The sequence below is a fragment of the Manduca sexta genome, chromosome 25 (assembly GCF_014839805.1).
Source record: "Manduca sexta isolate Smith_Timp_Sample1 chromosome 25, JHU_Msex_v1.0, whole genome shotgun sequence".
NCBI lineage: Eukaryota > Metazoa > Arthropoda > Insecta > Lepidoptera > Sphingidae > Manduca > Manduca sexta.
Window position 1 is genome coordinate 12280522 of NC_051139.1, and position 17210 is coordinate 12297731.

Sequence of the window (17210 nt, forward strand, 5' to 3'; positions counted from 1 at the left end):
ATACATAGGTTATTAATGTGATTATATATTACAAAAGTAATGGCAGTCGAGTGCAAATGTGCATCGTTTATACGCCAACATACCTTATAGTTACATTCATAGGTGAGTCTGTACATCATTATTTTTTTTTATAAATAGCTAGTATAATACGTGATGTGAATTTTATATAATTCTTCCCTTCATCAGTCTTGAGATTTCTTAAACACTAATCGCGTGAATGCCAAAAATTCTCATTCAAGTTTCAAAACTCATCCAGGATTCGTTTTTCAATTATTCACATACTAATATAAATGAGTAAAGGTAGGGAATAGTCAGAAGGTAGGTAGTAAAATAGTCAGTCAGTAGTCATACACGATATTTTAAATAATGCTCAATGCATTATAAAGAAGAAGTTAGTAAAAAATAGTTTTCAGTAATTATTGCGGATATCGGAAGTTGTTTTTTGCTATATATAACTTAATGCAGTTGCTTAGTCACACATTCCACTGTATTTCATTAATATTTTAAATATTCTTATTAAAATTCAATACTATAATATAATTTTGTTACGCTTACATTATAAGGCAATAAATAACAATAAACGATAACAGCTTTAAAATGCAAAAGAGAGAAATGTGCCATAATTCGATTATGTTTTGTCAAATATTTGAAGCGTGAATTTCATTATGTGTAGTGTATGTTAAAATTTTAGAGATCAGAGATTTATGATCGCATTACTCAATTCATGCACTTGTATGGATTTAATTTCTATTGACTTCTCATTTGTCTTCTAACAATACCGCTTCTCAGAAAAAAAAACTAAAAAATATAAATGCCCTAATGATTTTTTATGTTTACGCGAATGTTAGACATTGAAATTAAACTATTTATAGATTTTATCGCGGTTTTTTATATTATTATTTTTTCCTGATGTTTCGAAGATTTTGCAGCTGTCGTGGTCACGGGGGGGACTAAAGTCTTAACTGTCCTGACGACTGTACTGACTGTAAAATAGTTTACTTTAATGACCTAGGTATAGGTTTTAGGCATTGTATTTTTACAAGCATTCAAATCCTTTCCCCGCAAGATTACTACGCTTTAGCACGGAAAAGTAATAATTGAATAAGTAAACTTTTAAAGCGACACGAACATCTTCGAAGGTGTTAATAGAAGGCCTATTATACGAGGAACTGAAAGTATGGTTGACAGGCTAAATTATGTCTCTCTATTTGTTCGATGATGTATTAGCATATATTACGTGTTGTGTGTAATAAAGTCTATAAAAGACACCACACGCATAGAAAAAAGAGAAAGATTGTTAGTGAAATTTAGAGCACGTTGCATAAAAATAGCTGCAGATGCGTAGGCAGATACGAGTACGACGAAGAAGATATGCAGCGAATTTCGAGAGGTCAACTTTCCATTTTACGTATACTTCGCAAATAACAAAACGATAGCAGAGCAACAAAAGGAGAACATCCGGCCACATTCGAGCGCCGCGAACCCCACACAAATAAAATTATTGGGGCTTATACTGCCACTTTATATTTTTAACAATATTGTATCGCGTGTGTAACGTGAAAGTGTCTGAATATTTATGAAGGTATCAAGGACGTCGCGAAAGGTCCGTGTCTTTATCAAAGTACAGTTTCCGCATGAAAAGGACAATTATTGCTTTGAAAGTTATTTTACGATCCCCTTCAGCTTTCGTTTTGACTTTTGAGGATAATTACTGGAATTTAAAGCATACAAAGACCACACTTTCTATATGCAAATTGTAGATTAATTAAAATTAAGGTCAGCTTAATAGGATCTTTGCGGGGATCAGAACGAATGAATCTCCACAACGGTTAAGAGGAACGCGCCTATAAACAAAAAGATTATATTGAAATATTCATATTTGTTCATAAATCCGTCAATCAATAAATAGTGATAATAAATAAAATATTATTTGAAACCATTAGAATTCTTTTGAAATTCATCAGCGATTTTATTACGTCGATATAATATCAATATTTTGTAATGGGTAGGTGTTGAGTGTCGGGTAGAGTTAGTGGAGCTCCACATCTTGTGAAGTGTGTTACGTGGCTTAACCTCTGACTCGTCGCGCCATCGCCGCCGTACGGCACCCGCGGTTGCGGATAACACAGAACTTTATCATAACCACTTTCGACACGCTCTTCTGCATCGTTTATTGGAAAGCGTTTGACATAACCGGATTTATATATATCACCGCATTAATATATGGTACACGTGCTTAGGTAGCACAGGTATACCATCAAAACCGTATGCCTAATGTCAGCAAAAAAACAATCCAGATTTATGATAAAACGGTTGAGCATTCTTAATATTGAAATAGGGAATTCAAGGTAATAACTAATCTAATTATCAACATGTTATTTTAACAAGACACATAATTTTTCGACGTTAAAGATCTTAGCTTTCCCACAGTCATGAACTTTTCATACAAGTAACATTAACGCGAATATTTAGGTAAACTGGTTAAGAATTTAACAAATTGCGTGTTCTTCAAATTTCACAGTGTATAAATAGTTGCAAAACATCGTGCTACCTTCGTACCCATCGCGAATGCTACAATTTACTAAATATAGTTAATCTAATTCATCTATTAACCTAGTTGGACCTTCGGAAACCAGAATATTTCCCAACAAGGTTTTCGCGACGATTTATATTAGTTTATGCCCTTTCACTCCCAATAAGATGATAGGATTTAGTCCCGTCGAAGATCATCTGCTTTTTACCCCTTAATTATTTGTATTTAAGACGAATGATTAACGTTCTTTTGTTATTAAATAGTTATTAATGGGTTTAAAGTGCATTATAAATAGGAGCGCGTCTTTTGTGCAAACGATGGGTCCTTTCGATTGCCTACAATCGTAGTGGTTAGGTTTGATTGCGGCTGTATCCGGTGTACAGTGAAAGGTATGTTACTTGTGTAGCCGGGCTTAAAACTAGGAAATAAATTAACAAATAATTGAAAAATACGTAAAGTATGAAATATCGTTGAAAAATCATTGATGGTGATTCGAAGTATGTAGTTTATTGTTGAGGATGCGACACTTGAAAACATCACGTTTTGTTACGTATATAAGTATATTTTCGACCAAACTATATTTAGGCTTTTCAAACACAATATGGGTACGGTTCGAGGCGCGTTATGATTAAAGTAAATTGTAAAGATTGTAACGATCATAAGATAATGGTGTAACAAATCAACAAATAATAGTTAGAAAGGTAAAAGGAACAATGTGAGTAAACATCAGCTGATTACAAACAAGAGGTGAATGGTGTAGAAAGGGACCATTCCTTGGTATTTTACTTGAAAACGTTTTTATAGTACAATCACATTGCCGAGATGGGTCCACAGCGGGACGAGTAACCGTGCGTTATCAAATCATCCAGTATATTAATATAAAAATATTAAAACATAAACAGACTCTGAATACTAAGTGACAAACACCCGAGTATCGATTTAGATGTATAGTATAAAGTTAATATGTACAATTCAAATATAGGTTGAAGATGTAGTTAACCGTTTCATATGAGAATACTCATATTTTTTATGCATAAAAGTGGGCAGATAATGGGAAACACAAACATGCACACACGCACGCACACACATTTTTTATTTAAGTATCTACACAAACTGTTTTCTCTGTGTTATACCTTTTGATATTACGGAATATAAACTGTCACCTTTTAATTACCGAGGTGGGCGTTAATATTTGCAACCATTAGTGTATATTCTACCATTCATATATATCGATGTCTGCAACACAATTACTTAACTAATGCAGATGTTATCGAGCATTGTAGTTAAAAAAAACAGTATCATTATTCAAAATAAAGATTTATTATTTGTGTTCTTCCGTGATTATAGGAAAAACCTAGACTGTAATTATAATAAGAGCCAGTGTAAATATTTTCCGTTTCCGCATAAAAAGTGATAATTTTGTTATTGAAAGTGCTCAATTTACATCGACCCTGCACTGTTGTATGTGATCGGGCCAATTTTAAATGATTTCATAAGTTTTATAAAGATATAAAATACTATACTGAAAGCGTTCAAATAAAATATATTCAATATTTCATTTAGTAACGCGATATAAAATGACTCTGTATACACATATATAGGAAAAAAATGTGTTTATCTTGTTTTTATCAAATTCATAAATCCAAATACGTTAAAGCTATGATGTCTCACTTACCAGGCATAAGGAAGTATATGAAGACAGCGAGAGCGATGCACACCACGATGAGGGCGGCAGGCCACCTCAGGATCCGAAGAGTCCTCGCCATTTTCCCTGATCCCACGCCGGTTCCCGCTGACACTCTGTACAGACTGTCCGGATGCGAACCCTGAGAACAAGATTATATTTATATATATTATTATTAGGATTGAATAACGAGACGAGCATGGTGCTCGCTTAATGGTAAGCGATACGACTGACCATAAACAATAGCAATACCATACTTTCAATCATAAAGCAATTTGTTGCACTTCACTGCGTTCGTCAGTCTGAGACAAAGATGTTAAGTCTCATAAAGCCCAGTAATTACACTGGTTACAATATTTTTCAAACCGGAATACAGCAGAGCATGCACACTGCTGCAGGTTATTTGGCGGTAGAAATAGATATTGCAATAAACTACGCAGATTATCCATTACATGCGACTACTACTACGAACAGTAAATAAATATGGAATAGTAACAATGGATCAATGAGATAATTTATGGGCTTTTTTAATTTTAACAGTGATTGGGGATGACTAGTAAAATTTTCCATGGGCCTTTTTATGTATAATGTATATATTTTTTTAATAATCATTATTACAGTGCTGGTCTTATTATGGTGGTTAACCTCCTGAGGCTCACGCTGACAGAGGCCTCACACAGTGCTTTAGAGGAACTTAACGTTGTAATCGGGAAGCTTTTTTTATTTCGCACTGGGTCTCGCTTCGTTTAAGGGTGCCGCTGATTTTTAAGTTATGTATTTATAAATATTAAGCGTATTTAATTTAATTTAATGATCAAAACCATAATATGATTTCAGTACATGAAAATGTAATAATTAGATACCTAGTCTTCAATAATTTTAGGCAGAGCTAGCTCGATAAATATTCATAGAATACAAAGAAAAACTTGAATTTTATTTAAATTACTGCTTATGCTTACAAAACCACCACATACCAAATCTGCTTATATGCATACTTATTTATACAAACTCAAAATATTATTAATAAAAAATGTCCTTTGTTCAGTTTATATGTTACGCAACAAGTATATTAAAAATATTTTATTATGTCATGTAGGTTGTGGAAAGTTTAAGTGGTCCTCGGATGCACGATATATTTACATTTTTTATTATGCGATTGTCAAGTAGCTCTCTAATTATACCCATGCTATCTACAAACAATGACAATTTTATAATTTTTGCTAATGGAAGCCATTCGTTTTAAACCACGGAGGGCATAAAAACAGTTTATACTGTGATATGATTAAGGATATATTTCGTGCCGAAACATTTATGCGAAACATCAAAAAAACTGTTTTCGTAATCAATGAAATCATAATAAATGTAAGCGATTATTTACAATTATCCGATGTGAATTAGAATGAAGGTCGTTTTAACGCCAAGTTAAAGCAAATAGTAGATTCACCTAGGACCTAGATTTTAGGTTACACTGCCGATTCGGTATACCTGCTTTAGATTTTAATTATACGTTACAGATAAAACTCGTCCATCAATCTGTGGTCACATAAATATTGATAATATGACGCATAAATACGTATTTCATGCAAGCGTCCGCCGCAAACTTATATTACTCACATTTTGTAAAAATATTTTAAGTACAAAAATGTTAAACATCACCTCGAAAGATAAGCATTACCTCAAACAACGCTTTCACACCTCGTAAAAGTTTAACATCATTAATTAAGTTGTAAAGCTTATGTATGACAAACATTAACATTCAAATATATCATTGTAATATTAGATGAAATTGAAAGTTTACGAGAAATTATAAGCTAAATAAAAATTTTGTAACACCACGTGTGTTCTTAATATTGCTAAAAACTCTAAACGATTATGTTTCCATTTAAGGGCTTATACCATTTATATTTGGTTATAATCGGTATATAAAGTATTGTGTGGGCGTTATTTAAATTGTCTAATCGTTAACTGTTATTCGAACTATTGATGTTATTTAATAGTTTAGAGCGGCGAATATAATAAATATTTGGTGTATCTTTAGTCGTATGAGCCAATCGTTTTGTTTAAGATCTTATGTTAATAGAAACGGTTATTGTAATCAGAGATAATCTTAACAATAAACATTACTAATACGCTGTCATATTACGAGAACATCTTGATCCTTAGATATTTTGATATTTAGGGAACCCAATTCCGTCTAAGGAGGCGAATCCGTCTCTACAATTATGGTTATTCTAATTGTAAGATAGCGTTGAAAAACGTATAAGTAAATAGGGGATATTTTTCCTCTTATATGGGAATCAAAGCTGTCTTTCGATTAGACCGCTCGTAATTACAAAAAGACGGATATGCCTTCGTAGTCGGAACAGACCCCTCTGACTATACCTAAACAACAAAATAACAACTAAAGTAACATACTTATAAATCTAATATAATTAAAGTTCGCCCATGAGTCACAACTCACAAGACATTGTATTGCAACTAGGCTCAAGACATTAGGACATGTATTTGATACTGTAATTTAATACCAATCGACTATTACACGCATGGACAAGTTATTGATACTTAATGACTGCCTTTAATAACACTTCAACGACCAGGAAAAATAAACATAAAAGACGAAATATTTTGTAATATCAACATTCTTGCAACTTTAGATATAAAAATAATGTTATTATTGACTATAAAGCTACAGAGATAACTTGCTTATCAATAGATGAATCTCTAAGGTGTCCCGCTATTTAATTAACATGTTTATTCATGTTATTGGCTCATTAACAGTTGAGATGTTGTATCGCTCTTAATGATATGTAAAGACGCTACCGAATTTAGTTGCAATAAAATGCGATATCCAATAGTTAACTTAGGTTGGAAAATGTGTAGTTTTTTAATTTATTGTGATTTTATCTTTTTCACTGATTGATTTCTTCTTTCTTATATAAATATCTGGAAATGGAGAGTAGTCCAGTGGTTGTTATTAGATAAGACGAAATTCACCATAGAATTAATTTTTCATTATTCCAATAACACGATACGTTTAAATTTTGAATGTCGAAAGTGTAATCGGCGATCGTATGCAATTTTAATGGATCATTAAAATGTTATAATTGCGTATGGTTACAACACTGGTGTGAACAAATCCCCAAGTATGTAACAAGTTAAATAACACGCAGAAGTCGAGAACAATTAGCCATTTTAATACCTAGTTTACTTCCAAAACTGCTCGCAGCTGTCAAAAACGATACTTTATCTCGTTCATTTAGCGGTGATTGTGGCACGCATGAAATGATTGTCAGTAGTTTTTTAATTTTTATCTCTACGCCAAATACGACAATGCTCTACTTACGGCGCCCTGCCCTGTGCGTTATTTAATTTCCGTGGGAACAGCAATAATTAATATACACATAAAATATTTTAATAAAAGTTGTCGGTGCGGGCATCAGGACATTACGATAATAAAGATTGCGATTACCGCAGTTTATGTGTTCACTGTTTCACCGCGCAGGCGCAGATTCAATTTCTTGTTATCTGAACTCCAGCGGTTAATATGTTACCTCGACCATAATAAATTATTGAATAACATTGAATTCTTAATATTTTTTTCTCAAGATGATATTACTTTTGCCGGCGCCAAAAACTTTATTATTTGTGTATAAATAGGTACTGCATTTATATACCGTGCTCTGTAGAATTAAAGAAACATACCTCAATTTCGATAAAGGAAAAATACATTAAAATTGAAATTTTACAAGAAATAATACGTTAACTACAATTATAAGTAATTTATTTAGGAACAAGAATTTTTATTGTGGATTTATAGTTGAGATGCAAACCTAGATAAAACTATTAATATTATAATATATAGTCAGTATGCATAGTTAACATATAAAGTGTCTGGACATACGTGTCATTATGAATGGATGAAATATTAAGCATATACAGGTTACAACGCGGAACAAATTTCGTTGTGAACACACCCAGCCACATGTGCGTTACATGTCTCAAAGCCTACATGTTTCCGACCAGCGCCATTAATTATTTTATGACTGTAAATTACCCTATACTTTTTAATAGCCTGTATTTGTGTCAGACTTGATTGAAAACTAATTTCAAAATCTCCGAATATAGGTTCCACCGTAGTTAATTGTATCTGGCTTACAGAACAGATAAAACAGATGTTTTAAGAATTTTAATACTGAAATAATATGAACCGGATGTGATAGGCAGGAAAATTATAGAAGAACCGGTCCTTAATTTGTTACACACATACATTAAATGCAGTTCTGAGATGATGCAAATAAATAAACAGAATAATTATACTTTACTACTACTACATACATACTATTTAAATGGTATTATCAAGACGGATAAACTGTAATTACAATATTATTACACTTAATAGTCACAAGAATGTTGACAGTCTAGAGTGTAGACGAATGTGAAATCATTGGTTAAAAATGAAAATAAACTGTTAATTTTTAAAGAATCATATTTAATACTTTTTATTTCAGCTCAATCAGATAAAAAAAATCAAATAGATTTGAACTAGTTGTACTAGTTACAATCAAAAAGTGATCATACCATTCTGAATCGAATCCAAAAGTTACGTAAAGATTTCTAACATATTCTTTTTAATAAACTACTTTAGGCTTTTAATAAAAAAAAGTGGCGAAACATCATTTTAAAAGAAAAGCAAAATAATGGAAGGAATATTAATTTTAAATTTTGTTTTATTTGCTTGACATTCGATGTGGTCAGAATTGATATTATCGTAAATTATCAGTAAAATCTGTATCTTAAAGGATATTAATATTTAATTCATGCAAATATATTAGGCACAAGGTACTGGGTGAAAGCCCGCTCGCAAAGTAAATTACATGCATTCCTCATTTGCCACGCTAGGTGGCGGATTGACAACTACGGAATGGTGTACCTTACAACAATTTCTCTTTTAATGGGAATTACGAGAATATTAACTTCACAAAAACCAGTCAAGACCAGGAGACACGTGGCCTGAGGGGATTGCGTACCATACATACCCTGGCGTGATTAAAACATTATTAATATATATATATATATATTTGTTTTTGCAAGTTTTCAATATCAGTCAGGTGACGTAACGTATCATTTTACAGCCTTAAAGAAACTTTCAGGTTTTATTCTGTTACTAAGTTCGCCTCGAGCGATAAGACCGCCATTTGTACCACCGATGTTTTAATCATTTCCACCGTCTGTATATTTGTCTTGTTTTATATTTACGGTGTACAATAAAGTTTTAAATAATAATAATAATAAGTTACAGATATTATTTTGCAATTTTGTTGTACCTTTATTGCTTCTTATAATTTTTTTTTTAAAGATAGATATTAATATTCAACAGACAGGTAATGTGTCATAACAAATAACAGCCTTTTGATACGAGTGTCATCATACGATATAGAGAAATATTTATATTGTTAACATTTCGGACCATTACACACAATCCATTACTATTATTTTTTTTTTACATAAATTGAGTTATTAATGGCATTTTTCTTAAAAATAACGTAATTTACAAAATGAATTAAAAAACAAAACAACTCTACAATCATTTAATCGATCAATACTGGAGTTTCAATGAGCTTTTTAAATATTATCAGGATTACTTTACACGATTTTGTTAATTGCACTTAACAACACGATGGCAACGTCAAAGCAAACCGTAAAATCATGAAAATTTTCAACTTACATGGTACCTTACCTTTGCCGTAAACCGTTTCACTTCCCTCGGCTTGGAGAAATATTTGTCTAGTTTCGTCTCGTAGCCGGTGATCATCTCACCAATCACAGGACTTGGAAGCGAGTGGACTCTATACGTTCCAAACTGCTCGCCATGTTCAGATATAGTTGGCAAATTCCCGTTTGGAGAGCTGCAACTGCTACTCGACCGAGAATATGCGTAATTAACAGAACCATCTGTCGGGTTTTTAGGTTTCTTCGTAAAGGCATATCGCCGCGGCCTCTCCTCTGTTGGCTTCAAATCGTATGTCTCAAATTTTTCAGTTACATAATTTTCTTCAACGTCAGTTGTAGGAACATACCGCAGGAGCCGTGGCTCTTTGACCTTTTTTTCGTATTTGATAGAGTCAGTTTCGTTGTCAAGTTGCGCAACGTTGAGCGTGTGCTGCAGCTCATTAGCGGTCCTGTTTGCTTTGCGTTTACTCTTGCGGTCGACTGTGCGTGTGTGCACGTGATCGTCCACGATCTCTGACTCCGAGGATGGCCTGTCCCCGTACAGCACGTAGTTACCATTCACCATTTTGAAATAGGTTTATTTTAGATGTTTAACAAGACAGATGTTCTTGAATGGATCGAGATTTGCGCATGCATTGTGTAATCTTTTTGTTCACTTTTGCGTTGTTTTTTGGTCACTAATTATTCAATTACAGGGTAATTGCTGTCCGACGCGTATAGCCTGACAACTACGAAAATGAAACTGTATGTGAATGAAGTCAAGTATTGCAAATGCGATTTGTTTGTTTGTGTTTAGGATACCGGCCGGTGATGCAACGGAATTCTTTCATTGTAAAATGCTCGCTTATTAAACAGAACAAACGCTAAACGGATGATTGTCTGAGTAATCGCAAAGAATTTCCTGTTATTTGTAAATAAACGTATTATAACAATGCTAGAACCGGTATGAATGCACAAGACTAGATATAAAGATAATTTTATTTTTTTCATCGATCTATTCAACATCAATATTTATGTGCAACAAGACAAAATACCAACATTTATGTCTATTTATAAGCATTCACTATTGAGTACCCTGTGTGCAAATAGTATAAAATGATCAAGCTTTGAAATAAAACAAGCAAAGTGAACGCTATAATGTGGCCAACGGCATATACCGAGTCAGATAACATTCGTGGCGTATGTGGGGTGTTATTGTTTGGGCGCAGTTCCCGCGCTTTTTGCCCTGTTTACGCGGGAACGTTCTCAGTAAAGCGCGTGCGCGACAATGGCGGCCGAGCTAGACACACAACGAGAGTGAATTGCCTGAGATTGTGCAATAGTCGTTGTATTTTATGCTGATGTACCGTTAATGGAACAGATGCACTGATAACTTTGATCATCTGTGGGATTCCTCGACATGCCGGCTAGGAAATTACATATTATTTCCACATACAATAGCTGTTCTTTTGAGTACAGTGTGATGGATTTAGAACGAATGTTTTGTGTAAAAATAAATATAATTCCATATTAAAGTTTTTGAAAGTGGGTACTGGTTGATTAAGTAATTGCATTACAACTATATTTATTTACGGACGAAAACAATCAATAACGAGTTAATAAATTTGATACTCTCCCAAGTACGATTACAAAAGAAAACATTTTATTATTTTGTCTTACAGATATACAAGCGTATATAGTACGAGAAAAACAACACAAAAAATATTGCCACATCGTGTCATATCCTTCGGGTAACCCATTACTGTCTGTGCACATTGTAATTCACGTTTCACTTTGCGATTACGACATTACGATTAAAGTACGTATCGAAGGCGAATTGATTAAAGATGCGAACATTATCTTTGAGATATAGCTGAGTTTAGATCGGTCATCTACAATAGAATTAGATGTTATGCAAACCGTTTCGTAAATACCAAAGAGACTGAATTATTTGGTTTCTTCATTTCCTTTAGACGCCGGTACGAAAAACGAAGGTGAATCGCGATCTAGATTGAACGTGCAACTTGCTTTGACGGGTCAAAGCTCCACCGAACGTAATACTGTTAATTGTGATTACACTTTACTAGATTTGTATGGCCGTTAAATAAATAACATAGAGACCTTATTGGCGTGACTCAATATTTTAACAAGCCAAATAAGATTACTCACAAATATTAAAATTCCGTCTTGTAATTTTGCTGAGACCCTTTAATTCGTATAATTGCATTGTTACATCGGAAAATCATAATAAACCTTGATCTATGCGTAGGCACCCAAGTATTTCGTAAGCAACTATTACAATGGTATGCCTCCAAACCCAGATCTAAAGTTCGTCAGAATGCTCCGATATTATCAAAGTATCTTTTTTGGCATTTAAGATATTAGTAAAGTTCAACAATGTTTTTTGATTACAATAATATGTTTGTTACTTATTATTTATAATTCATGAGTAAATAAGGAGTAATTAAGTACGAAATATTATATTACGCAATAGATCTGCACCATTAGCAAAGGTTAAAATAGTTTCGTATTGCTTACGAAAGGAAACGAGCTGTCGGTCTACTTGGGGATAAGTGATGAACGTCATCGATGTCTACTATTAATGCTAAGAACATATCCAGAGCGCCACTACTACGTAGTATGTTATTATTTCGTTTTAACTTATTCACAGTTCCTTAAAGTATTTCTATGTTAGAGGCTATGGAGTAGACTTAAAAAAGCACCACTTGGTTTAGCCATTCTTACACTTCATTTCTACACTAAAATATATAAAAAAATTGTATATTGGATTGGATATTGGAGGTATTGTATTCGTTGAGGTTACAGCATAAAAGTAAAATAACACAATAAAGAATTGTTGAATGAAGTTTTGTGCTACGGATATACAAGGTAAAAACACAATGACTATTCTATTTCAATGCTACTCAGATACCACCGTACCTAGTAAAGTCAAGATAATTTTAAAAATGTATTTTCTCACAATCCGCTGTTTTGTTTCGTAAATCTTTATTCTTTGCTGTTTAAATTTACTTTCAAGATAGTCGGTAAAATAGTAATTTTCACGTCCTTGCTAAGCAAAAGGTCGAGGCAGTTTTGATTCTCATGCTCCAATTTTCGATGTTATTAATTTTAATTACAAAACTGTTTGGCCATTGTGGATGGTATTTATAAGCAAATAAGACTCTATATTAAAAAAAAAGTATGGTTGCTATAGGTTAAAATATTATTGCTTAAGAGGTTAATTAGGCTATTTTTTACCTACGTAATTATGACTAGACTGAATTAGACTATTACTTTTTTAAATTAATACAATCCCATTCATGTATAGATGGTTGCATTCATATACATAATTTCTTTCAGGCACTTTCCCAAGCTCACACGGTTCACGCTCATTATAAAATTAAAATCTATACAGAATACGCCATAAACACATGTAATGCTTTCGGATATCCGTCTGCGCGGCGCTGACTTTCCATCAAGATATTACAGCGCATAATTAATGATACTCGTACCTCTATTTTTATTCCGTTTAACGGGCTTAAGACAAAGAATGCCAAGCGTCGAACAGTCCATAATATATAGCGGTATTCATACAGTAACATGGTTTCATGCGAGCGAACACTGCACTCGCGATGGGCAACGCGAGTAATCAACACCATCATGTTCCCAGGCCTCATATGATATTAACGGAGTTAAAAATTGCAAATCAACGGAGTAGAACTTTCGCAACATGGTACACATAGCGGTTATTCCCATAGAATTGTTGCACGTAATTATTTCCACTTGTAGTAATGTTAGTGTGGATAATAAGTAACGCTAGATACGTTGAATTGAAGATTGTATTGTAAAGTATTAAGGGCGAAAGTCAATTATTAAAGTGAGGACTAAAGCGAAAGTTACAATGTCATGAAATTTTCCTGCAAATGCTAATGAACCATGAAATAATAAGTCGGCACACTCTCCAAAATATTCGCTTGATTACTTGCTTGACCACAAATCCAGGTACTGTAGGTTATTAAAAATGAGAAAATAATATTGTCAAGCGTTTACCCGTTTTGTCAACGTTCGTGCACAAGTAGGGACGGGAACGGTGGCAATTTACGCACCGACTGATTGATATTCTGCGAGTTATTGGAGCATTGAACTGTGACACGTTTCAATTAGCATCGCGAGTGACCGTTAGTGCCAACCACGAGGGGCGGGCTTCAGGAGAAATTCACGGCCTCGTAGCTGAACCATGAACATATATAGACGTTATAGGGCGATTATGCTGGCTGGAATTATAAATAAATAGTAGTTCTTGGCTTAAACTGTTGAAAATACTCTTCGTTAGAGTAAGACGAGCCATCCTGCAGCTATTCTTGTTGGCAAATTGCAATAATCTAGAACTCTATGAGTGGATTCTAATTATTGACGGTGAATTATGTAATCATCACACGAATTGATTTAAAAGTAGCACATCGTTACTGTGAAGGTACTATTTTCATACCACGTCGATGTTACAAGCATTAAACTAACTAACCGTTAATCATTAATTCTCATTCTAAAATATTTGTGCCATAAATACTTATGGCAAAATACTTGTTTTAATATTAAATGGACAATGAATAACATACCGAGTATTACGATTAAAAACGCAAATTCAATCATACGTGATGTTTTCACCTGAAATACTATGGCATAATCAACTTTCAAATTACGCAAGCCGCCATCCGCCTTAAGTTGGCGCCCGCCCTATAACGGTTATAGTACGAAACCTGCATGTACTTACACAGCATCCAATGACTGACGGTACGTTCGTTTTAATTATCGTGAAAGTTGAACGTAATGCAATTACGTTTATATGTCAAAATAAAGTAATGACAAAAGTAATGTTTACAAACAAAACTGACAAACTCCGGGGGGCGTCAACAAACAAATCGCAATTGCATAAAAAGCTCCACAATAACTGTAAACAGATCTTAGTAGTACAGTTGTTCTTAGCACACCACACACAATGCAGAAAGGCAAACTATTAACACTTTTTAGTTTCCTTTTGAAACACCGTGTCCCAGTAACGTCCGATATGCTGTTAGCAATCGATGCAAGTATGCGTGAAATATTGGCATGAGCAGTTGACAGTGCAAGGCTGCGCGTGCGACTGATCCGCTTCCACCAGATATTCACCACCGTTGCACCACCACGCATTGTAGAGAAATAACCGTGGAAACCGCCACTGTACGCTTTACGCAATCTATTATACAAAAGATACAAGATAATTTTGATGTGATGCTTGTTTCTCACTGGCCATGGATTTAATGGATGAACAAAGCAACTGTTGCCAACTAAATGGTGGTAATTTTGTAGTAGCATTTGACTTTACAAAGCTTATAGTCATTAATTAAACACCAATACACAATAGACGTATTGGCACACGTGATACAAATATAAATCATTAGTGCGAAATGTTGCGGCCATATCTTGTCACCATGTCAGTTTCCACACATTTGTATACATTAATCCATGTACCGCAACAAATTATTATAGCATTATTCCAGAAGGCAACCCGAGATTGTGTCAGTATCTTCATTTATGATATACAGAAATCGTTGAGACAAGTATTAAAATAGCGTCCAATTTAAAACTATACGAAAATATAAAACTATAAATCCTTTACAAACAGTCGCCAACAACTAATTCAGAAGACTTCAAACAAATTAATTGCATGTAAAGGCGTAATAAAAATCTGCTCCGCTAACAATAATGGCGTATTAAACGTTGTTGCACTCAAAAAGGCAATTTCTCAGAAGAGGTGTGCTAGTTCCCATAGCTGTAGAGCAAGAAGTATCCATTGCATTTCCATTTGCGGATCTACTTATACATATATCATTTTTTATTATCCAAATGTAACATTCTCGCAAACGTCATTCATTTGCGTCAATCAATCGTATTGTTGATTGGAATTGCACTTACAACACCGTTATTACACTTCATTAAATGAAAAAGTGTTGATTTCTAGAATAGATTAGAATAGGATATTACATGATCAACGGCCGGAAATATGCCTATATGACTAGAAGTTATAATTTGAGCACTATATAGGGTCATTTTGACATTTCGTTTCTAAATAAAACCACATACTGTCTTTACCTTTGCTGATATTGTGCGCAAAATCATCTATTAATAACAAACATTTTCACTAAAAATATTGGTTTAATTTTTCTGATTATTTTTATCATTTTGTAGTTTAATGGGAATATAGCGTATGCGTGACTGTATTTCTTACTAAAAGTATGATGTTACCGCTGCGACGAATTCTCTTAGAGTAGTAGTAGTGGCATTAGGGCGCGTAAAATTAAAATTACTTTTTATTATTTGTTTTTTTTTTTGTTCGAATCTTACACTTTTTTATTTTAAGTCTACGGCTCAAGTAACTTATTGTAAAGTGTCATTTCGAAGAAGATAAGTATGTGGTTTCGTTTAGTAACGCAATGTCAAAATGACCCTGTATATAGGAATGTAATGCAGTTCTACATTCTACACAATTATTGTGTTATTTCGTGCTATATATTAAAATGTGAAGAAAGTGTGGCATTCAACTAGTTCCTCCTATTATACGTTAGAATCGTTGAGGTTTCCAATCACTTGTAATGATCGATAAATGGGTATAATGTAACCAACAATAATCAACAGAATATAATTTCGCCTTTATTTCCTTTTCTTTGCAAAATTACAGAAAATCAGGTTGTTTTTTCTGTTGATGCTAAAATTACTCTATTAAAGAATTTACATTTATAAGAGGACTAGATGTTACTCACGACTTCACGCGCGTGAAAGCGCTTATCCGTTACAAAAATCTCTAGATAACTATAACGATCCATAGTAACATATGTTCGACGTTAGCGCCATCTACTTATAAAATCATCAAGATTGAAGAAATATAAAGTACTATACTTCTTTCATTCTTTCGTAAAGATATCGTTTATGCGCGTGAAATGGAAACGCGTGTGAATAGTTAATCGGTGTACGCTCATGCGACGCTGTGCCCATTGTGACTTGTAACAGATGAATAAAACAAACGCTTGTGCAACTAGACGGCTCACACACGGACAAGGCGTTCGATCAACAATATATCCGATATTCAGCTGTAAGACAGTATACTTTAATGATTTCTTATGTTTACGCGAATGTTAAACATTTAAATTAAATTATTTTATCGCGGTTTTCATATTTTACTTTTCTCCCGACGCGACGTTTCGAAGACTTTGCAGCCTTCATGGAGTCCTCCCGTAACCATGAAGGCTG

The 17210-nt window shown here is 33.7% G+C and overlaps 1 protein-coding gene across 3 annotated transcripts in view; it reads right to left on the bottom strand.

Annotated features, from left to right (window-relative positions):
- LOC115443766 overlaps nt 1-17210 on the bottom strand; it is a 75092-nt gene that overhangs the window by 8617 nt on the left and 49265 nt on the right. Inside the window, exons 1-2 of one of the 3 annotated variants that reach the window (XM_030169320.2) lie at nt 9955-10665; nt 4209-4359 (exon numbers count right to left, since the gene is read on the bottom strand). In XM_030169320.2, coding sequence (XP_030025180.2) covers nt 4209-4359; nt 9955-10512 — 709 coding nt within the window. In that variant the 5' untranslated portion in view covers nt 10513-10665. Of the gene's footprint in view, nt 1-4208; nt 4360-9954; nt 10666-17210 lie in introns of those variants that run through there. The other 2 variants (XM_030169319.2, XM_030169321.2) reach the window with 2 other exon arrangements.